Raw genomic sequence first — 21,160 nt, 5'->3', positions numbered from 1 at the left:
GACATCGCTGCGACCAATATTAGGAAGTTTGTCTGCGCAAGGTTCATTGCGGGGTTGTACTGCACGTCTATAACTGAGGTGTACAGGGTCAGAAGCATTCGCCAAGGCGACTCGAAGCCGAAAACCAGCCGGTGTGGCTATTTTACCGTGCACTTTATATCACGCGAACGTCACTTTGCTTTTCCTTTCTTTTTAACCACGGAAATTCCTCAAAGACGAAGTGAGCGCGCAGCTCACGCGGTCACGTGATATTAACGTTTCTTCTTTTAAATTTTTGTTTAGTTGCGCGAACTCCGCAATAACGAAGTGAGCGCGCAGATCGCGGGGCTCGAGACACGCTTGAGATGTCACGCGATTTTTTGTACCAGACGCCGGCTTTTCGCCAAGGAACCCCTCTCATGAGCCGTATAAGGCTTTCGCCTTCAAAATGCTGTGGCTAATTAGGGCTGCTAAGGTATGCGGCCCGGGTGGGGCTATTTTTAACAGCGAAGCTGTTGAAGCTCGCCGTAATTTGCCTGTCAGAAACAGAAATTATCATCATCATGAACCGGCACGCGCTCTCTACATCCTCTTCTTCATCTTCGTCCTTTTCTGCTTCGCTTCCAGAACACGTGCGCCGATGTCTCCGGCGTGGCCTGTAATAACCCTGGTGGGTGAGAGAACGAGTACGGAGAGATAAACAAAGAAAGAGAGAGAGAGAAAGAGAGGCATTGCGCCTCTAGTGCAAGCTGTGTTTAGAAAAAGTTTATTTCATCGTAGGACGCTACGAACACTTGGAAACAGTGTCCGCCCAACTACGCTATTTTTTTAGGGGCGAAGCACCTTGATACAGAGACATGTCCGTCCATCCGTATATCGGCTTCCGTGCTTACATACCTACTCGACCACTCGTCATGATTCACCTCGTGTAGATGCGTGGTTTTAACAATAGGTTTAACAATAGACTGATATCATTCATAATTGTAACGAAACAATATAAAACACCTGTAAGCACAAGCTCTTTGTACTAGTAATCGACTTCAACGTACATATTATGGACCTTAGGACCTAGCTTTGTCGTCGACTCTCATTGTCCGCTGTCACGGTATACAGAAAACCGCTGCTATAGTCGAAACATATGTGTGTATGTGAATAAAAAAATGTTTACAATAGAAGAACATCAATCATAATTGTGTCAGAACAATACAAAAATCCTACAAGCACAAACCCTTTATACTAGTCGGCGACTTCAACGTAGACATTATGGACCTTAGGACCTTGCTTTGTCGTCGACTACGTCACTTTATGTCACTTTATGTCACTCAATTTACATTATATGGGGCAACGCTCGGGCAACGCTCGGGCAACGTACGGTTACTCACCCATACGATACCCAAAGCTTCGCCCACTCGTCATGATTAATTTCGTGGAGATGCGGTTTTTTTTTTTGCTTTTTGTTTTGTTTTTGCAAACTGAAAGTAATTTTTGTTATTAAGTAATATAATATACTTTTTCTATGCATACTCTGCAATGCATCACCTTTTGTGGTCATGTCCTGTAAGTGTTCATGAACATTGCGTTACTTTGAACTTCATCTGACTATCTCCTCCTTTTTTATGTGTTGTTGCGTAAATATATTTGTGCAGCTCTCGCTTTTGTTTCTCTATTTATCGTTACATTTAGCCCAATAGGTCATTAACTAAACAAAGACACATCTCAGCGCTGTCCACATATGACGGCTGTTTTTATGTGAATATGTTTGCATTAAGTACGTGCTTGTCTATGCTTGCACTATAACAACAAATAAGCAGATCCGGTGTCGTTCTTCTTGTGGTACAGCCGTTTCGCGCTGCTTTTACCACGAATATAAACCAACTTGCCCGATTTTGTACGCTGAAGCAGATGTCTGGGGTTCTTTTTTTGTTTTTTTTTTTGTCACTGTCTCTAACTACTTACCATAGCGTGTCTTATACGATGTCTCTTTTAATACGTTCATTTGTGTTTGCATATTCTCCGGACTTCCATACACAGGTTTTTTTTTTTTCATTGTAAGCTATTATTACAAACGCAGTTCGAGGTATTTTTGGACAGTCATCCGTGACAAGACTCGAGCTATGTATTCTTTCCATCTGTAATGGGAGTGTCGTTTCATGCGAGCCAAATGTAATGAGGTGTCGCCCGAGAAGGTTCCCCGCTTTTTTATTTTTGGCCCTCAATAGTAGCCGCGCTCAAAGTCGCTGAGGCGACACTTTTGAAGGAACCGAGCTCTCCCGGGCCGTCAGCAGAGGAGGTTGGCAGCGGCGTGGTATTTCTCCTCAAGCGCTGCCAGGAGGTTCTCGGTGCACATGACAGCAGTCTTGACTATGGTGTCCCTCCCTTCCGAGGCGATATGGGGCGTGACGACTGAGGAAGTGGAAAACAGGATGAGCCAGGCTTAAGCACTCTCTGCGAGTCGTGACGCAAATATAAGCACAAGAGAGAGAGATGGGGGGAGAAAACGACAGAGTCGTGCGTCAGGCAGCTCGCTTTTTGGTGCCGCACACCCAAGCACAGACAATCCCTGTGCCTCTTGCCGAGAGATCACTGAATTTGCTGAATTACCAACCAACATAATCTGAAGCAAAATCAGTTAGTTCGTTTTGTTTTTCGTATTCCCCGCCAGCATGCTACGAGGTGACGTCGAAGTGCGAACCAAAATATTGCAGTGGTGGGAGTCAAATTCAAAATTTTGTATTCCTCGGGTGAAATGCAAGTTACTTCGATTAGAATTTCCGTGGCCAATATTGTGACGCTTTTTATTTATATCCGCTTTTCTGCGCGTTATTTCATGAAAAACATAAATGTCTTTTGTGAAGCTGTTTTCTGATGAAAGCAAAATGCTTAGACGTCGCAAAAACGCAAACTTTGAAAGAATGCGCGCAAAGTGCGATTTTTGTCAAACCTTTTTTTGTGTGCACCTGGTTTTCCACCCTTTCTTGAAGTTCAAATGGCTCTCACATGCCCCCAAAGTGTTTCCTGCGCTCAAAACATTTTGACAGACTACTGTACAAGTAATGTTTATAAGCGCGTAACTTTTTGTTATTTCTTGAGCGAAGTAGATGTTGCCAGAGCGTCATGGTTGGGACCAGTGGCGTGAAATGGCTCTGTGCAGCGCAATCAGGCGAGCATAACTCACACCGGTTTCTGCCCAGAATAACTGTATTTTAAATACATAGACCGCAACTACAGTTTAGGCAATGAAGAGACAAAAAGATGTCTGGGGTAGCTTTCGTCTCTTTGTTATCTGTTTACGCTGTCTATCGTTTGCACATCTGCCTGTCTGGTTTACGTAACTTACTTCACAACTTAATGGAATACGTTATAGTATAACACCTGCTCGGCATTAATCGGCGCCTTTGTTACTGTGTTTTTGTTTTCGTTTCGTACATGCCCTCGTCTGTAAGCGCTATACAACAGTGTTTAAAGTTAACAGCATTAGTAAGCCTGCGTAAATTACCTTTCCTCGGCCTCATCAGTCTTCACATGCTTTTGCCTCTCATTTTTGGCTTCCTTACTGTCGCTATCACGCCTAGCAGCTTCGTTTATAGTTTCAAGTTCAGTTAATACCTTCATGTGACCGACGACGAAGTTTTCGTTGTGCGAATCGGTATATTACAAGTTCGCCCATTTGAGATTATTTTCGGTGGAGTTGGATAGAACCCACAAAATTTATCTTATAACGGAAGGCGGGAGGCGCTTCGCACTACCACCTGCTTCGATCTGTGCGTGCGGTGCCTTGAAAAAGCTGTTTTTTTATTTTTTCAGGAAATGGTGCGGAATTTTCAGATTGTGAATATGCACCTGCTCTTCAAGAGAAGCCAGGCCTTGCCAACCGACTGACTCCCGCCAGCTCGATATGTAACATAGCGGTGCCTATGTGTGGAGCAGGGTGACAAGCTCCCTCATGGAAGTCATTCATGGCTTATCTCTGGTCGCTCTGCTCAACACATAAATAGTTCCCTACTTTGCTCTATTTTCTCTGATATTCTATCTCCCTTTCCGCTTACTTCTCTACCTCATCCCTTAAATGTTGACCGCCGTTCAAATGTCAGCAGAGATCGTTTCATCGGTCATCGCTGATTTCCTTCCCTTATTTATTTATTATTTATCTTGATAATAAATTGCTCCTAATACTACTACTACTACACGCCATTTGGAGGTTTTTTCTACATATCTGCCCGGCCGACCCCTCCTTCATAAACAAACGCCTGCGCACTTCGACCTGGGACATCGCGCCAAGTGAAATAATTGATAACAATCTCTCGGTGAAAAAAAAAAACCAAGATTGCACTAAGTGAAATGCTGCCGTATTGCTTCCCACTAAAAATTTGATGACGTTACGCTTTCGCGCGTGACCTCGTGGCTCATAGAGTGCCGGCTATAGGATGTTTGAGCTCAGCACCAGTTCGCGCACTCACCGCAGTTTGGGAGCTTGAGAAGTGGGTTGTCTTTGTCCATAGGCGTGTTGCCAGCCGCGTCGAGCGCCGCGAAGGCGATCCCACCGTTCTTCAGAGCGTTGCAGAGGGCTTCTTCGTTCACCACTTCTCGCCTGCGTTGGGTTTTCAGGTGAATGGCGATTTGTCGACGCCATCGTTTTTCTTTTTCTGCTCGACTAGATAAACTTATTTTTTTCGCGGAAAAGCGGAGGCTCATTCACTTAGCGAGTGTTTCTCGAGACTGGTTGACAGATGTCGCTGCGCCACCGCTGCTTCTAAACTCTAATCGCGCCTAGAGTTACTGTAGTATACTGTACCATACTGCGACGTAATCAGTAAAATACAGTAAAGCTATAATCTCGCCAGTGAGCCTGCGTAACACAACGTTGAAATATATAACTGGGAACGCTATTTCTTCTGTTAGTTCAACTGCTGGCACGCCATGCCCAATGATCTCGCATGATTTCTTGTTCGCAACGTTCATCACGGCGTCCGTCGCATGGGCAGAGGGCGACAATGAGACAGCCATTCGCACGCGCCTAGTGCCTCAAGGTAGCCCCTGTCCGTCGGCATGCGTTCACTGTTTCGCAAGTGGATGTCCCATATGTATCATGTGCACCGCACGTCGCGAATTGCGATGTGCTCGCTCGGTTGTTCAAGAAACCCGATAAGAAAATTTACGAGAAATGCAGGGTGTCGCATGTGCACGGAGTCGTACTATCCTATTCACTGTGAACGGGAATACATTGAAATTAATCGAAGCTTGAGAACCAACACTACTACGTTGTATAATTTACAGTGAAATGTCTCCCGAATCGAAAAAATAAAAACAAAGTAGTATCTTATATCTGTCAAGGAGTTTTCCCGTTTTTATAGATATAAGCATGCTAAGAAAATCTCGCGACAGTAGGCTGCATTCCAAGTCTCTGCAGCTGTGGGCGGTTATCCGATAAACGCATGTTCTGCCGCTGGCGCATTCCTGTCTAGATGGAAAGCTCTGCTCACCGACTGATGCTGACGAAGATCGCCGTATGCTTCATCAGGTGAAATGTCTTCTCATTGAACATCTGCTGCGACTCCGCGTTGAGTGGGCAGCTGACGATAACAATGTCGCTGTTGCACAGCAGATGCTTCAGTGTGGTGTACTGGATGTCGTACGGCAGCGCTGAATGACCATCCATCAAAAGCACAACGACGAGTCGTGTAAGTTTTCAATCAGAGTGCCTCAACCGTGCATGTGAGGATGAAGGCATGCTTTACGCCAAGAGATGAACTTGATCATGTAGATGTCGAGTTTGTGATGATGTAAAGCTAAATGTCTCATGAAAATATAGTGCCCCCGACGTCACGTTTGAATGAAAGGCGTATGTTACTAATATCTTACCGCCGCAAGGTGATATTTAGTAATATTTTTCTCGACGAGGACGCATATTCTTTCCTTCTGTATGCTGTAAAGTTGTAAAGGACAGCATGTCGTTTGTTCAACGCATTATTTGTAATGATGTGTGCAAGCGACAAAGCGGCCTGTTTGGTTTTAAAGTTAGACCCCCCCCCCCCCTTCTTCTCCGGAAGCTCTGTGTGCACCTCACCCAGTATTGCACCACCTGCGAGATCGTCCCACTTGACGGTTGATACCATTCGTATAGGTGCCGCCGGACGCCGTATTCTTTTACTCATGAGACTATAATGCTTTCTTCTTAATAAATTCGCATAAAGCCGTACTGGTGTAGCTTCGCAGAGTTCCGTTCAGCTGCGATCGCTTCTACGTAAGGCAGACAGGCCGTTGTATTAATCAGCAATTAATTGAGCATAAAAGGTCGTTGACCGGAGGACCAGCGTCTAATTTTTCGTTGCATTGATCGCGACTGTAAGTTCACACCAAAATTCGAAGACTACGCAGTTTTCATGGAGGCACAAGAACGGAGAAACGCGTCTTATATGGTTGAGGCTCGGCATGTCAATATTAGTGGGAACTGCATGCGTGAGCCACCCTTCGATTACCCTGCATAAAGATGAAACGTCATGCTTAAGCAGTTATACCTCGCGTAGGAGCTTCACGTGTGCTAGATTACTGAGCACGCGCAGTTAAGTTTCGTGCCTGGCTTCTTTTCCGCAACTGCGCGACCTTTCAGCTGATAGTGGGCCTTTGTGTTGTCTCCTTCGCTTTCGCTGCAGTGTGTCTGCGTCTGCACTTCTTTTGCGATTTGTCGCAACCAACTTCTTGAAGGGCCCCTCACCACCCCGCGTTCAAAGACGAGGGAGTGGTTTCCTCCTCGCTTTCGATACCCTTCCTACAGGCCATATCTCCCCCTCGCTACTTATTTCTTAAAAGCACGTGTACTGTAAAAGAGCTTGTTGTTGGGCTAGTTGGTAGAACATTTCCAAAACTAATTAGAGCGCAACCACACGACACATTCAAACACCCACACACCCACACACCCAGACATCAACCTGTACGTGGTGATGTCTGGGTGTGTGAGCGCTGTACGTGGTTGATGTCTGGGTGTGTGGGTGTGTGGGTGTGTGAATGTGTCGTGTGGTTGCGCTCTAATTAGTTTTGGACGTGTACCGTGTCAGCACTAAGCGTTGACCCTATCAAGATTTCGCGCTTGTCGGCTACACGCTGTTATCTCCCTTTTGCGCAGACGCAAACGCAGAAAATGAAGTGAAATCAGTCGATCGCGCACGATACTCATGCGAGGCAAGGAAGGACGGATGGGCGGCTGCATGGCAAAGCAGCGCAGGAGACAATTCACATAGAAATTTCGCGTATATGGACCAATCGAGAGTATGTACAATATAGACGTCACGGGAATCACTGTTCTGCGTCTCGAAGTGCGCCACAAAGACGAGAAACGCCAGGAGAAAATATTGCGCTCTGTTTTTTTTTTCTTTTGTATTTTCAGAGGATGGTGAGGGCTCTTTTAATTCTAATATGAGTGCCTATCACCTTTAGTGGTTGGCTCGCGCGAGGTATTCGCCCGAGATCGGCCACTAGAGTGTACTGGTGATGAAAAATAAAGATAATCGAAGGAAAATGAATACTTGCAAAATACGAGCCCGGATCAGCAAAACACGGCGATACTGTTTGGCTGCGCTCTATATTACACTCGGTAGAGCATGATTCTTCGTAATAATTAGAGTTGGCTGACTGTGCAGTATATGCAATAAGGTGACTGCCCTCTCATCAAGACCATAAGATCGAGAAGCTTACTTACGGTCTATTTTGGGGTGCCTGTTGTGGTACAAGATACTTCGCACTTTGAATGCCCTCAGCCGGTTGACGATTTCCATTCCTGAAACATTTTTATTTCAACAAGGTGTGTTGCGTACTTCAAACCTACCTCGCGGCGATAAGGGACACCGTGTTAGAAGGCTACACGATAATTTTATAACGCGCACTAACTTATAAATATGCCGCCTGTTTTTTGTCTTCATAAGAAAAGTTCTACCTCAGCTATCAATGGAAACTTCGACCTCATAAGTGACCGCAGAAAGCTTTAAATTGAGGTATTGTGATTATAGAATCAGCAAGCTTCGGTGCGTGCAGAGAATAATAAGTTTTTTTTTTTTAATTAGTACTAGCTGTCAAGCATTTACTACCATTTTTCTGTGATCGCGGTGAACTTAAGCTGCGCGGCAGACGAAACTAGCTATACTAGAAAAGAATATAAGTTCATTTAAGCCTGTAACAATATTCCATTATTGCTCAAGCTCAGTCGACTTTCTTATTTTTTCATCCCTCTCATTGCATCTTCGTATGCGCTTTTCGAACTGAATGACTGAATCATCCCCCATCTACAGTGACTTCAAAATCTCCCTTAATACTCAACAACGCCTTGTATGCATAAAATAGTAAGACGGGTACACATAGACGAAGTTATCAAAGGAAGCTTTCAGCAGTAATAGTCGTTTACTAGCTGCTCGTCTTTCTGGGGAGCCGTCCGAGTACAGTGTTTAACATGACGCATTTTTTTTTTTCAATATGCGACAAAGGACACTTTGCCATGAGATGGTCCATGCACGGGAACCCTGCGCGCGAACGCAACTTTATCGTAACCCACTTCGCGCAAACCTGTGGCATGCACATCAGCTTACACGTACCAATACTTCCCAGGCCAACAACCCCGGCAACCTTGCCCACGAGCTCAGGCCCGACCAGCCAGGACATATTAGTTGTCGGGGTCCAATTTCCCCTGTAACGATTGCAAAGCCGCGGGCGTCTACACATAAACGAAAACCTCGGTGCGCAAGTCACGGTGCCTACGATTCGGGTGTGGTAAGTTCAACTTAATGCAGGGTGCTGTTGGCTTAGAATGTCGCAGTTTCACATTTTAAGCTAAATTCTGGCTTTTTAAATGCCAACACAACTCGCTTATGAGTAACTTCGTAGTTGGAGACTCAAGATTGATGTTCACTACCTCGGGTCTCTTAACGTGGATCACGTACGCCTTTTTTTTAATAAAGTCGCGCGAGCGTCGACCACAGGGACGGACGTAGCGCCAGAACTTCTCTTTTTTTTTTCTTTGGGGGGGGGGGGGGGGTTCTGACCTCCCATTATGTATGTACTTTCGTGTGTTTGCATGGTGTGCGTATATGTACACATACAAAATATAAATATTGGGTGGGGGGAGGTGTCGAACTCCTCAAACCACCCCACTTGCTACACCACTGACCCCAGGGTGTACGGTAGCGTCTAAACGTTGGCGAGAAGCAACGAGATCGGCGATACGACGATCAGTGTCACATCGGCTTTCTGGACGCATAATAACGCAGATAACTCTAACAGGGTATATCCATCTCACATCGTATGCCAGGTGGTCTTCAAAATGAATGTGCTTTGTACGCGTGCGCTCTGTAGTAGTTCTGAATTATATGGTAGCACAAATAAACGAAGACACAACGAAGGCACACGAAGACACACGCACGGTGCCGTGTCTTCGTGCGCCTCTCTTGTGTTCTCGTTTGCCTTACCGCATTGCAACTGCAGTTGCGATGCGAGTATAGCTTCTACAGCAGGTCTCGCTACTTCTCGGCGATATTAGCGTTACCAGATCATTTGCTCAATGCTCGCGCGATATTATTAAACAGTTGCAAGTGTGCATGGCGTAAATGCACCGTACATGATCATTTTCGCACTCGGTCCCATTTTCGACTCGGCCGCTGCGGCCAAAGTCGAACCCACGTACTCAGCAGCGCGACGCCATAGCCCATAACTGTTGCGGCATGGTCGCTTCATTGGAAAGAGCTAGTACCCGACGCGGTGGTCTAGTGGCTATGGTGCTTGACTGCTGACGCGAAGGTCGCGGGATCGAATCCTGGCCGCGGCGGCCTCATTGTCGATGAAGGCGCAAATGCTTGAGGCCTGTGTAAGTGGAATTAGGTGCACATTTAAGATTGAAATTTCCGGACCCCTCCACTACGGCGCCCCTCGTAATCGTACCGTAGTTTTGAAACGTTAAACTTCCAAGTTAATATTATTGAAAGCGCTAATGGTATGATAAGCGGCTATCATTGAATCAGAACTTGCGGGGGAAAAAAATGCAAAGCACGCATGCTTATCTTCAAGTGTCGTACTCGCTGGAACTGCAAGATTTCTTCAACCCTACTAAAACAATTGCGGTGGACTTAGGTGAACTCTTGCATACTACAATCGATGCGCAACGTTTAAAGAAAACTCACAGGGTCCCTTATGCATTCACCTAAAACGATTGGAAGGCGAAAGGCATCATCTTTTTCTTTTCAGTCGCTGTATTGCACATCCCCCGCCCCCCTCCGAAATATCTCTGCACCTAACGTGGTTTTCTCATTACCTCAAGGATCGGAGGCACTGCAAGCGTTCTGCACCTCAGCTGGTATTGCACTACCCCCGTGATCGGCCCACCTTTGACCAAGCGAAGGTGTGATGTGATGACGTCATCGTGTGACGCCACGCTGTGACGTCACAAAGTTTGGCGATATGTGAAGTCATTATAACGTCATATGGTGACCTAGAAAAGGCTTGCTCGTGTGCATATGTCGTAGAAAACTGCAACAAACGCTTTACAGCCATCTCATGGAAAAGGGGAAAACATACGTCAGCTCCGCCGCAATGCACAAAACTTATGCGGTGAAGTGCACCAAAAATCAGAAGGGGCCGTTGTCACGGGGCATAGTGTCTCCAAAAAAACGCGTTTTTTTTTTTTTTTTTTGGGGGGGGGGGGATGGATTTCGCTGACCCCCCAAAATGGCTTCGCGGACCCTCTGGGGTCTGTGGACCCCCATTTAAGAACCACTGCTCTAAGCTATAGGTGTATCGTATCTTGCGCAGCGTGTGCCTCGTGTCAAACCCGCCCCCTCAAGATATGGTTGTGCGGCGAGGGTTCGCACCCTTTCTCGTGCTACTCGGCATATAAAGGCCGCCCAATAAAGATATGCGTTCTTGTTCACATCACACTCCCGTGTCATGTGTCGCTCGATCACCAAACGGATACATGGTGTCAGAAGTGGCTAACCAAGCCCACGACTTCACCGGAGGAAGGCGACGACAGAACAGCCATGGACTTCCTCAAGCCACCAGACCCGCTGCGTCTGTCAGGAGACACCAGCGAGAACTGGAAGCTGTTCATTCAGAGGCTTGAGCTTTTCTTGACCGCATCCGACCCCCCTGCATAACCTCGATCGAGCAAGACGAAGGCAGCCTTACTCCTGAGTGTTGCCGGCGAAGTCTTCAACACCTTCACGTAGGACGAGAGCAAGGAAGACTATGCTACGATTGTGAAGAAGTTCGAGGAATACTGCGCTACACAGTACAGCGAAGTACATGAGCGCTACGTCTTTCGGAACATGAGTCAAGCCCCCGGTGAGCCACTTGAACACTTCCTACGGGATTTGAAGAAGCAAGACCGTGAATGCAACTTTGGCGCACAGACAGATTCCATGATCCGGGATCAACTTGTTTTTGGGCTAAGCGACGATAAAACCCGCGAAAAGCTGCAAAGTAATCATTCCCAGTAGTTTGAAAAGGGACACAGACAAAATTCACCAAGGGCACATGGGCATCAACAAATGCAAAGAAAGGGCAAGACGGCTTGTCTTCCGGCCTGGCTTTAACACTGACATTGCAGCGTTCATGCAGAAATGTGTCATTTGCCGGAAGTATGCATACATGCAGCCACAAGAACCTTTGCTGATGCGCCCTGTGCCTAAACAGCCGTGGCATAAAGTTGGAATCGATATCTTTGAGTACGGCGGACGGTCGTACCTCAGCGTATACGACGCCCTGTCAAATTTTCGAGGTGCAAGAGCTACGAGACACATCGGCGAGCACGGTTATTCAGGCAACCAGCGCCATATTTTCTAGGTATGGTATACCATTGGAAGTCCAGACAGATAATGGCCCTCAATTCTCATGTCATGACTTCAGGTCCTTTGCAAAGGCATATGACTTTCGACACGTCACATCTAGTCCAAGATTTCCGCAATCAAATGGTTCGGCCGAGAAAGGCGTCCAGGTTATCAAGAGAATTCTAAAGAAAACTCATGAAGCAAAGCAAGATTTCTGGCTTGGTCTGCTTTCTTACAGGACAACGCCACTCGAGTGCGGACAGGCCCAAGCGGAAATATTACAAGGCAGAAGATTGCGCAACACCTTGCCGGACGTGGGAACCGGATCGGACCACGCCATCAAGAAGCGCTCCCAGACCAACCGTCCCGGAAGACTGCTGCCGCCGCTCGAAACAGGGGCCACGGTTCGTCTGCGTTCAAAAGGGGCCGGGACAACCAAAGCTGAAGTTCTCAGACCGTCCGGACACCCCAGGTCTTACGACGTCAAGACAGAGCAGGGGCGAAACCTGCGACGGAATCGTAGACACTTACTGCTAACCAGCGAGACCTTCAGCTCGGACCTTCCTGAAGGCAGCGAGGATGAAGGGCAGCCTACAACGGCACAAGCGGGGCCAATGACCTTGCCCTTGCCGGGGTCCAGTGATGCGGCGCCGAGCACGGGCACAGACGCATCACTAATTCTAAGATCACAGCGACAGCGCAAGGCGCCTAAACGCCTAGCTTATAACGAAAACTTTGTTCAAGGTCCGTGAGTGAAACCTTAACAGATATTGGAATGTATGCTCTTGGATTTCCATTGTTTTATGCAGCAAGGAGGATGTATCATATCTTGCGCATCGTGTGCCTCGTGTCAAACCCGCCCCCTCAAGATATGGTTGTGCGGCGAGGATTCGCACCCTTTCTCGTTCTACTCGGCATATAAAGGCCGCCCAATAAAGATATGCGTTCTTGTTCACATCACACTCCCGTGTCATGTGTCGCTCGATCACCAAACGGATACAATAGGGCTGGAGTTTTGTACTTTGTAATCTTTTGCACCATTGACGTAACAAGTCAAGAGTGGAAGAGAGTTACTAATTGGTTTACCGACTTTGCTTTTGTTTCATTGCTGCAATTTTATGTCGTGCTTTCCACTTCCACGGTCATTTGTTGTACAAAAGCCTCAATAAATGGGCGAATTTCGGACACGAAAAAATTCGAATGACTTTAATGGTCTCGATAAAAACCTGGGTTTTATTCGTGAGTAAATACTTCGCATTTAAAAGTTGGTATGACACGCTAAGCAGACACTTGCGAATCAAACAACCACCTTCAGTATTTCATGTTTTCTCTAAGCTGTGGTTTGTAGTCGTAGTTGAGGGACGCTTTTCATGCTATCCTAAAGCCATTGATGAGAAATTTTATAGCCGCGCGTCAGTGATTTATGAAAAATCGTGAACAAGACGCTATCGCTGTCTACCACTTTCCGACACCCGCAGTAGATTCGACAGATGTGCATCTTTCGGCCATCAGAGCTTCGATGTTCTTGTTGCAATGGCAAGCGTTGCAGTGCAGTGCAATGAAATGCAATGTTCCTTTTGCAATGTTGAGTGGTGAGTTGAATTTGTTAAGTGCGCTGCGGTTCCCGTCATATGGGCGTATAAAGAATATGGTAACATTATAAGGTTTGACAAGAAATCCAGCTTAGCAGCTGTATTGCACGCAGTTCAAAACTAAGTGTCAAGTTAGATTTTTTTTTTTTGATGCGCACACATAATAAAATTAGGCGAACACAACTCACGTAGTTTCGCTCAGTATAAGTTATCTATTCGCAATCAGTATAGTAAAGGGAATTCCTTTTCAGGCCCTCGACTCGTGCATTCATGGTTTATGTAGAAAACGTAAGAACCTATCAATAACGTCCCGAAACGTCAGGCATATTCCTGATGACTTTTCTCAACTTTATTCCAATACAAAGCCTTCATACTCACGCCCTTATTGCGTCGAAGCCTTCGGCGATCCTCCTTGAAGCCATAATCGTGAGCGCCAATGCGAATTCGGCCACGGCGTCGCTCTGCACATGGGGCGTGTTCCCGACGTGGATTCCGCTGGGATGCAGACAGGACGACACACGACCGGTTGGCGGCAAACACTTTGGCGCATGAAATGGACTGTATAAAGATCCTCCGCGGACCGCGAGCAACGCCTCGTATGCTTACGAGCGTCCTTGTGGAACAGATAATGAACGCGGATCACTCACTAAGATTGTGCCTAACTCAGTAATTATTTGTTCAGTGTTCCTTCACACAAATTCATCAATTCACGAATTTGATAGACTACCCGCTGAGCATCTTCTTAAGAAGGAGAATTTTTTTTCGAGGGGCTCGTTTCTTTGTAAGACACAACCAAATGAAACCAGCAGACAGTTGAGCCAAGGAAAGCATAGCGGGCGTTATTTGTTGGTTTTTAACTGTAGTTTAATCGTTGTGACTGAAGTTGAAATGAGTAAGAGTTGAAGAAAAAGCACCCTTTTCGTCAGTGGAATCCGAACCCACAACTTTCGAAGGATGTGGGTTGGGGTCCCACCAACGGAAAGGGTGCTTTTTCGTTCACTCTAATTAATCTCTATTTAGGTCATAACGATTTCACTACAGTTAAAAACCAACAAATAACGTCCGCTATGCTTTCTTTGGCTTAATTGCCTGTTGAGTTCACTTGGCAGCATGTTAAGAACTCTGGTGTACGCGTGCGTGTGCGTGCGTGCGTGTGTGTGTGTGTGCGTGTGCGTGTGCGTGTGCGTGTGTGTGTGTGTGTGCGTGTGCGTGTGCGTGTGTGTGTGTGTGCGTGTGCGTGTGTGTGTGTGTGCGTGTGCGTGTGCGTGTGTGGTGTGTGTGTGTGTGTGTGTGTGTGTGTGTGTGCGCGTGTGCGTGCGTGCGTGCATGTGTGTGTTAACGCGATAGCGTTAGAGAGCTCGTGTCGCAGAAATTCCGTCGTCGGTGTCGGGACCGTTGGTTGCGTTGGTTGTGAGCGAAAAATCATCCGTGAGCGAAAAATCGAGAAAGGAAATGGACAACTATGTCCATCTAGCGGAAAACATATCAAGCCAATGCCGCCTTTCCAGAGGAGGCGTTGATCAAGCAAACAGCAAACACTAGGTAATGTGCTGCCATCTGTGAGGCATTGTGAGACTCTTCATGGCCTCCGAGATGGCAAGCGCGCGGCGTACATCTTGGAGGCCATGCGACTCTTGCTTTAGATCAAAAACCTGTATGTACCATTCTCGCACGCGTGCGTGTGTGTGTCTGTGTGCGTGTGTGTCTAACAATACACATTAATAAGTATGCAATTAGTGGTTGAAGTGCGCACCAGGGGCCGGATTTCGCTATTGCGTTCAACTCTTAAAGGCGAAGCTTAAGGGTCCCCCAATTTTTTGTGTGTGTGTGTGTGTGTGTGTGTGTGTGTGTGTGTGTGTGTGTCGTCGCTTTAGGCGGTTACGAGGAAGCAATGACTAGAACCGTATTCGCTGTTCATTATTGTCTCGTCGGTGTCAGGCTAGTCAATGTTTACGTATACTCTGGAGGGGGCGCACTCGAACAGTGATGGGCTTACCGCTTGCGGCACTCCTCTAAGTCGATGTTTCCGTGGTGCACTGACATGGTGGACACCACCCGAAGACGGGTACCTGTGCCACAGAATGACTTCCTCATTATGTAGATTCTGCTGTGCAGTCCTAGTATTTCGCATTTAGACTACAACTAAAGCTTGACCTGCGATCGGACACTGTTATCTTAACCGGTTCACTTCTTGCAGCCCACATCATCCCCCCCCCCCACCCCCGCACACACAAAATAAGCATTATCTGCATCATGCGAGTTTTGTGTGCAAGCAAACATACAGAATTAGACTTCTGATGCCTTAATTTGTCATTCGTATTCCTCCGGTGTCAAGCATGCCGACCCCTTACCGGCCATGTCGAGTGTCTTTGCGTTGATCTGTTCATAGTGTTGGATGAAGAGTCCTTCCATTCCGGCCACGTGCTTGCTCCATATCTCGAGCCAGTTGGCCGGCGTGCAAGCCACGCTGGTCACGTTGCACCTGCGTTAGCACAGTACTTGCGCAATGAGCCATTCGTGTTTTAATCATGCTTCATCTTCCTTCATAAATTGCGAGGCGTTTTTTTGTTTGTTTGTTTTGTTTTCAAATGACAAGTTCCGGGGACTATTTGCACGCTGGATCTGCTGTCTTGCAGTCATTTGTGTCGCTTTGCATGTTGGCAGCGATGATGACTGTTTAGCTTATGATACGAAACGTACTCGGTTGCTCCATAAAGAACATGGGTCATTCCACGGCAGCAACAGGTATATTTGCCTAAATATAAAAAAAAGATTAGATTATTCGCTGCAAAATTCATTAACATGATGAACAAACTTGCACTGTGGTGCAGGATTGTATCATTTTGCCTTATACTGCAGAACATCAGCTGCTTCTAATGCTCCAAACGCTTCTTTCTCTGATGCAAATAAACTAACCTAACACACTGTAATCGAGGCTATTTTGGTACCGCTTACTTGTGCGCAGCTGGATGTTTCTTGTAATAACGGAGGGCTGAGCTGGTTGGCAAGTATTCATGTTGAAAAGACTGGGCGTGCAAACACGGATACAAGAGAGAAGACACCACAAACGCCGACTAACCACTGAAAAAGGCGCACAGCGGCGGAAAAGAAGGTAGACACAAAAACTTTGACACAAAAATATTGTTTTTACGGCTGCCAGAAAGCTAGGCAAGATATGCTCCGCCGTGCATAGAAAGAATGAGCGGGGGATAGACAAGAAGCGGGCTGACATTTGCTTCGTAAAACTCGCTAACAAATTTACTGATTTCCGTACAGGTGTGTTGTGTAAGGTTCCTTTTAGCTGCAGCCGTTTCTATATGTAGGACGGACGGGTCGCTGTGTTAACCAGGGATTAATGGAACATGATAGATCGCTAACCGGAGGCTCACCATCTAATATGTCTACATTATCGAGAGTGTAAATGCACACCGAAATTCGATGAATGCGCAGTTTTACACAGGCACAGCAATGAAGAAACGCGTACGTCTAATGGTTGAGGCCTGGCATATCATAATAGTGGTGGCGCATGCGTGAGGCAATCATCGGTTAACTTGCGTAAGGAAATCAAGTGCCTGAACGGCTATCTCTCACGTAGACCACCACGCGTGTCGTATTTATAGGTATCGCCTCTTGCCTGGGCATGCGCAGATAAGTTTTTGTGTGTGCCTTCGTTTCCGCCGCTGTGCGCCTTTTTCAGTGGTTAGTCGGCGTTTGTGGTGTCTTGACTTTTCTCTGTCTTTATAATATGGCTGCGTTTGTGTGCCGAGAAAACGTCGCCTTAAAGGTTGCAATCCATGCAATCCAACAGACAATAATGCCAAGGAAAGTATAGGGGATGTTTTTAGTAATAAATGTAAGGTAATTGTGAAGAAAGGAAAGTGGACGAAAAGATAGCTTGCCGCGGGCAGGGACCGAACCTGCGACCTTCGAATAACGCGTCCGATGCTCTCTCTCTCTCTCTCTCTCTCTCTCTCTCTCTCTCTATATATATATATATATATATATATATATATATATATATATATATATATATATATATATATATATATATATATATATATATATATATATATATTAATGACTTATCTTTCCCGCTACTGATTATGTGGAGCTGTGATCTAAATATGCATGACCAGAACGAAGATTATGTGCGTAAGTGGAAGTTGGGAAATGCTCAAGGGGTACTGCCAAACTTGCGAATTATTTCGATCGTGCGGCTTGTGAACCTGTCAAATGACGTTTTCACTGATGTTACCAGCGTAAAGTCTGCATATGAGCATGGATGTTTGCATGAACTTAACAAAAAACGAATCGACTATACTTGCTGAAATTTGAATGTGGGACAAGTAAGAGTGCCATTCCACGAGGCCGAATATGCCAGGCCAGGTTGGATCAATCTGCCTGCACGGCCTAGGTTGCGTTTACATGCATAATGACAATGAGTTGCTGTGCCTGGACAGGGGTTTAGAGCCACCAACGAAGAATTATTCGCCCCGTTCTTCTCAGCACCAGAAACACATTCAAACAAACGCTGGAAGGTAGAGGCAATGTGGTCTCAGCTGAAATAGCGCAGTTCAGCCTCTACCCTTTGTGACTTCGGTTTCGGCCCGTATTCAACAGAACCCCTTTGCGGCAGGTTTACGTAAAGCGACCTAATGTCATCTTTCTGCTGTTGTTACAAGCGATCTCCACGTGGCTTGTAACAAAGCCTACAATGACGGACGAAATTGCTGGTGATATATCTAAGAAAGCTGTGTGTTGCTTTTATTTCGTCCTGCCAGCATCAAAAACAGTACGACAGCGTTTACTAGCATTGTTACGTGCCATGACACGGGTAGTGAACCACTCCGCGATGCTTCCAATCTCGTGAGCGAGATAGAGAGAGAAAAAGAGAGAGAAAAAGAGAGTGAAAAACAAATTAAAGACAGGTCAGGATGACCATATGAAATCTCCAGTAGGATACCCTGTACTGAGGGGAAAACTTGAACGAGTGATGAGAGGAAAAAGAAGGGAAGAACGAACAATACAGAGCTGCCTGTGTGGCTATCACACAGTATGAAAAGGAGCATCTTCTTCACAAACGATGTCTGTGTCCCACTGAGAGAACGAACGCGGCAGCGCCTTTATAGACCTTTTCACAGGAGAGAAGAAGCACCTCCTTTCTGTACTGCAGCACGGAAGTATAAAGGCTGACGTCACAGCCTCGGCAGTGCATTTTTTGGGGGGTCATGCCTATTTAGCACAGCCCAAAGGGGATTATGGTGGCGCCCAGGGAGCATTCTGTGAAAAGGTCTATAGCCGCTTGCGCTGGTGTCCGTGTAGGTCAGCGAGCAACGTGTAGGTCAAAGTGCAGATCAAAGAGCAACGAGATCGTTGATCTCCGATCTTTGAAGAAGGGTGCAATTTTTTCGCTGCACCCACAGTAGCTGCAAAGTGGGCTATTGACCAGATAATGGCAAATAATGGACAGCGCCGCTGGGACCCGAATGTTTAGCTCCTTTGTCTCCGTCACGCTAATGCGTACACAAATTGGACTGCACCTTGGAGGCGTTGCGAAAGGCAAGACTAGGGCGAGACATCTTTACGCCGCAGAATGTCAATAGTTGCCTGGATTATTTTTTTTTCCCGTGCTGTCTTTTTAGTGAGGCAGAAGTGAACAAACGAACATGACTTACTTCGTCTCCAGGAGCTCCATGGCCTTGGGTGGTATGTCGGTCCTGCTCACGAAGACCTTGTACTTGCCAGGTGAAGCCATGTCGCTGATCTTCAAGTGGTTTCGCGTACCTTCTAAGTTGACGATAAGAGTGAGGTCGAGCGATCCACTCTAGGCGTTGGCTACACCCACCAGTGGTAAGGCCAAACGTCCTACGCCCAAACGTGGTCGCCGAGGATGGGCGCCATAGCTGCCGGCGCGAGCTTATGCTGATGATGTTTGTTGCCTGGAAGCTTTCGTGAGGCGCACATGCTCTCTCAGTGCAGACCCCTGTTTTTGCACAATAATTCACAAAGCCAGTTTAGTCGACGACTTGGCGTACAAACGCTGAATGTAGACCGAGTCGTTCTATATATAGTTACATTTAGCTAATTCCCCCTGCTTCACCGGTAAATGTTTACTGCATACGAGTGCCCGCCAACAGACATAATGGCTTTTTTTTACTCCTTGTTTGGCAGTGCATCGGATACTTTTTCACAAAAAGTAAACATGGGTCACTGACGACGCATTTGATGCCGCTATTGATGCACCATTTTTTTTTCCTTGCCATGCGTTAACTGTTATCTTCTTCGTCAGGCAGCACAACAACGGATCTTCGCACACTTACTCCTTTTGCCCCTGTTTGGAATTGCGTCTTCCCCTGCACTCCGGGACTTCATAATATTTCGTCGTCACCAATGACAGAGGTATGCGCGCTGAAACGCAGATGAATTCGTTAGCCACCGTTTCATCATTTTTTTTATGGGCAAGAAGAACGCACTCATAATGTTACAGAGGAAAAGCAAGAACAAACGGCAGTATGGTTGCACATGAATGGCCCGCAAAGGGCCATTCACAAACAAATCTACAGCTGCTACAGATTGTAACAATGACGACGACGACAACGGCAAATGGCCCCGGTATCGGGGTATCGCACGTGCATTTCTCGTACCTACTCTTTGTTTTGTTTTGTTTTAAATGCGAAGCATTTCTTAGCGAACTTCTGCGACTTTGACCATATCTATCTATCTATCTATCTATCTATCTATCTATCTATCTATCTATCTATCTATCTATCTATCTATCTATCTATCTATCTAATCTATCATATCTATCTATCTATCTATATCTATCTATCTATCTATCTAGCCGCCTACGACTTTGTGCTCTCCTGGTCGCTTGGTTAATCGAATGTACACCAAAATTGGTATGGTGTAACATGACTGTATGACTAACATAGATGACAAGTCATAACATGAAAATCATGACACGCATGTCATGTACAGCATGATTTACATGCCACGCTCATGGTGCGCCGGCGGCCGTTTCGCTAGCTTGATCTACCCCGAAATTGGTATTGCGTGACGTGACTGTGTGACGAACATAAATAACACGCGAGTTAACATGAAAATCATGACACGCATGCCATGTACAGCATGACTTACGTGCCACGCTCATGGGGCGCTTGCGGCCGTTTCGCCAGCTTGGTATACACCAAAATTGGTATCTTGCGACGTGACTGTGTGACGAACATAAATAATACGAGTTAACATCAAAATCATGACACGCATGTGATGTACAGCATGACTTACGTGCCACGCTCATGGTGCGCTGGCGGTCGTTTCGCTAGATTGATATACACCAAAATTGGTATCTTGCGACGTGACTGTGTGACGAACATAAATAATACGAGTTAACATCAAAATCATGACACGCATGTCATGTACAGCATGACTTACGTGCCACGCTCATGGTGCACTGGCGGCCGTTTCGCTAGCTTGATGTACACCAAAATTGGTATCTTGCGATGTGGCTGTGTGACGAACATAAATAACACGAGTTAACATGAAAGTCATGACACGCATGTCATGTACAGCATGACTTACGTGCCACGCTCATGGTGCGCTGGCGGCCGTTTCGCTAGCTTGATATACACCGAAATTGGTATCTTGCGATGTGACTGTGTGACGAACGTAAATAATACGAGTTAACATCAAAATCATGACACGCATGTCATGTACAGCATGACTTACGTGCCACGCTCATGGTGCACTGGCGGCCGTTTCGCTAGCTTGATGTACACCAAAATTGGTATC

At 46.4% G+C, this 21,160-nt stretch overlaps 1 protein-coding gene across 1 annotated transcript; it reads right to left on the bottom strand.

Moving 5' to 3' along the window:
- Nucleotides 1-2,158: 2,158 nt before the first annotated feature.
- LOC119401670 (glyoxylate reductase/hydroxypyruvate reductase) lies at nt 2,159-19,345 on the bottom strand. Its single transcript, XM_037668594.2, has 9 exons — nt 19,048-19,345; nt 15,724-15,854; nt 15,369-15,441; nt 13,751-13,867; nt 8,559-8,650; nt 7,673-7,750; nt 5,460-5,619; nt 4,437-4,567; nt 2,159-2,382 (listed from the first exon to the last, which is right to left on the bottom strand). Exons 1-9 carry the CDS (start codon nt 19,125-19,127, stop codon nt 2,258-2,260), a joined length of 987 nt encoding a protein of 328 aa, XP_037524522.1. The 5' UTR covers nt 19,128-19,345; the 3' UTR covers nt 2,159-2,257.
- Nucleotides 19,346-21,160: the final 1,815 nt, after the last annotated feature.

This window comes from Rhipicephalus sanguineus, chromosome 1, assembly GCF_013339695.2.
Source record: "Rhipicephalus sanguineus isolate Rsan-2018 chromosome 1, BIME_Rsan_1.4, whole genome shotgun sequence".
NCBI lineage: Eukaryota > Metazoa > Arthropoda > Arachnida > Ixodida > Ixodidae > Rhipicephalus > Rhipicephalus sanguineus.
The sequence above is the reverse complement of the archived record's forward strand: the minus strand, read 5'-3'. Positions and strand labels throughout refer to the sequence as shown.

Bases quoted from the DNA above. Each gene is read 5' to 3' on its own strand.
- LOC119401670 (XM_037668594.2), bottom strand. From the start codon at position 19,127: ATGGCTTCACCTGGCAAGTACAAGGTCTTCGTGAGCAGGACCGACATA. The intron at 7,751-8,558 runs GTACGTGTAAGC...AAAATGTTTCAG, and splicing joins TGTTGGCCTGGGAAGTATTG to GAATGGAAATCGTCAACCGG. The intron at 2,383-4,436 runs GTGAGTGCGCGA...CCACTTCCTCAG, and splicing joins TCTCAAGCTCCCAAACTGCG to TCGTCACGCCCCATATCGCC.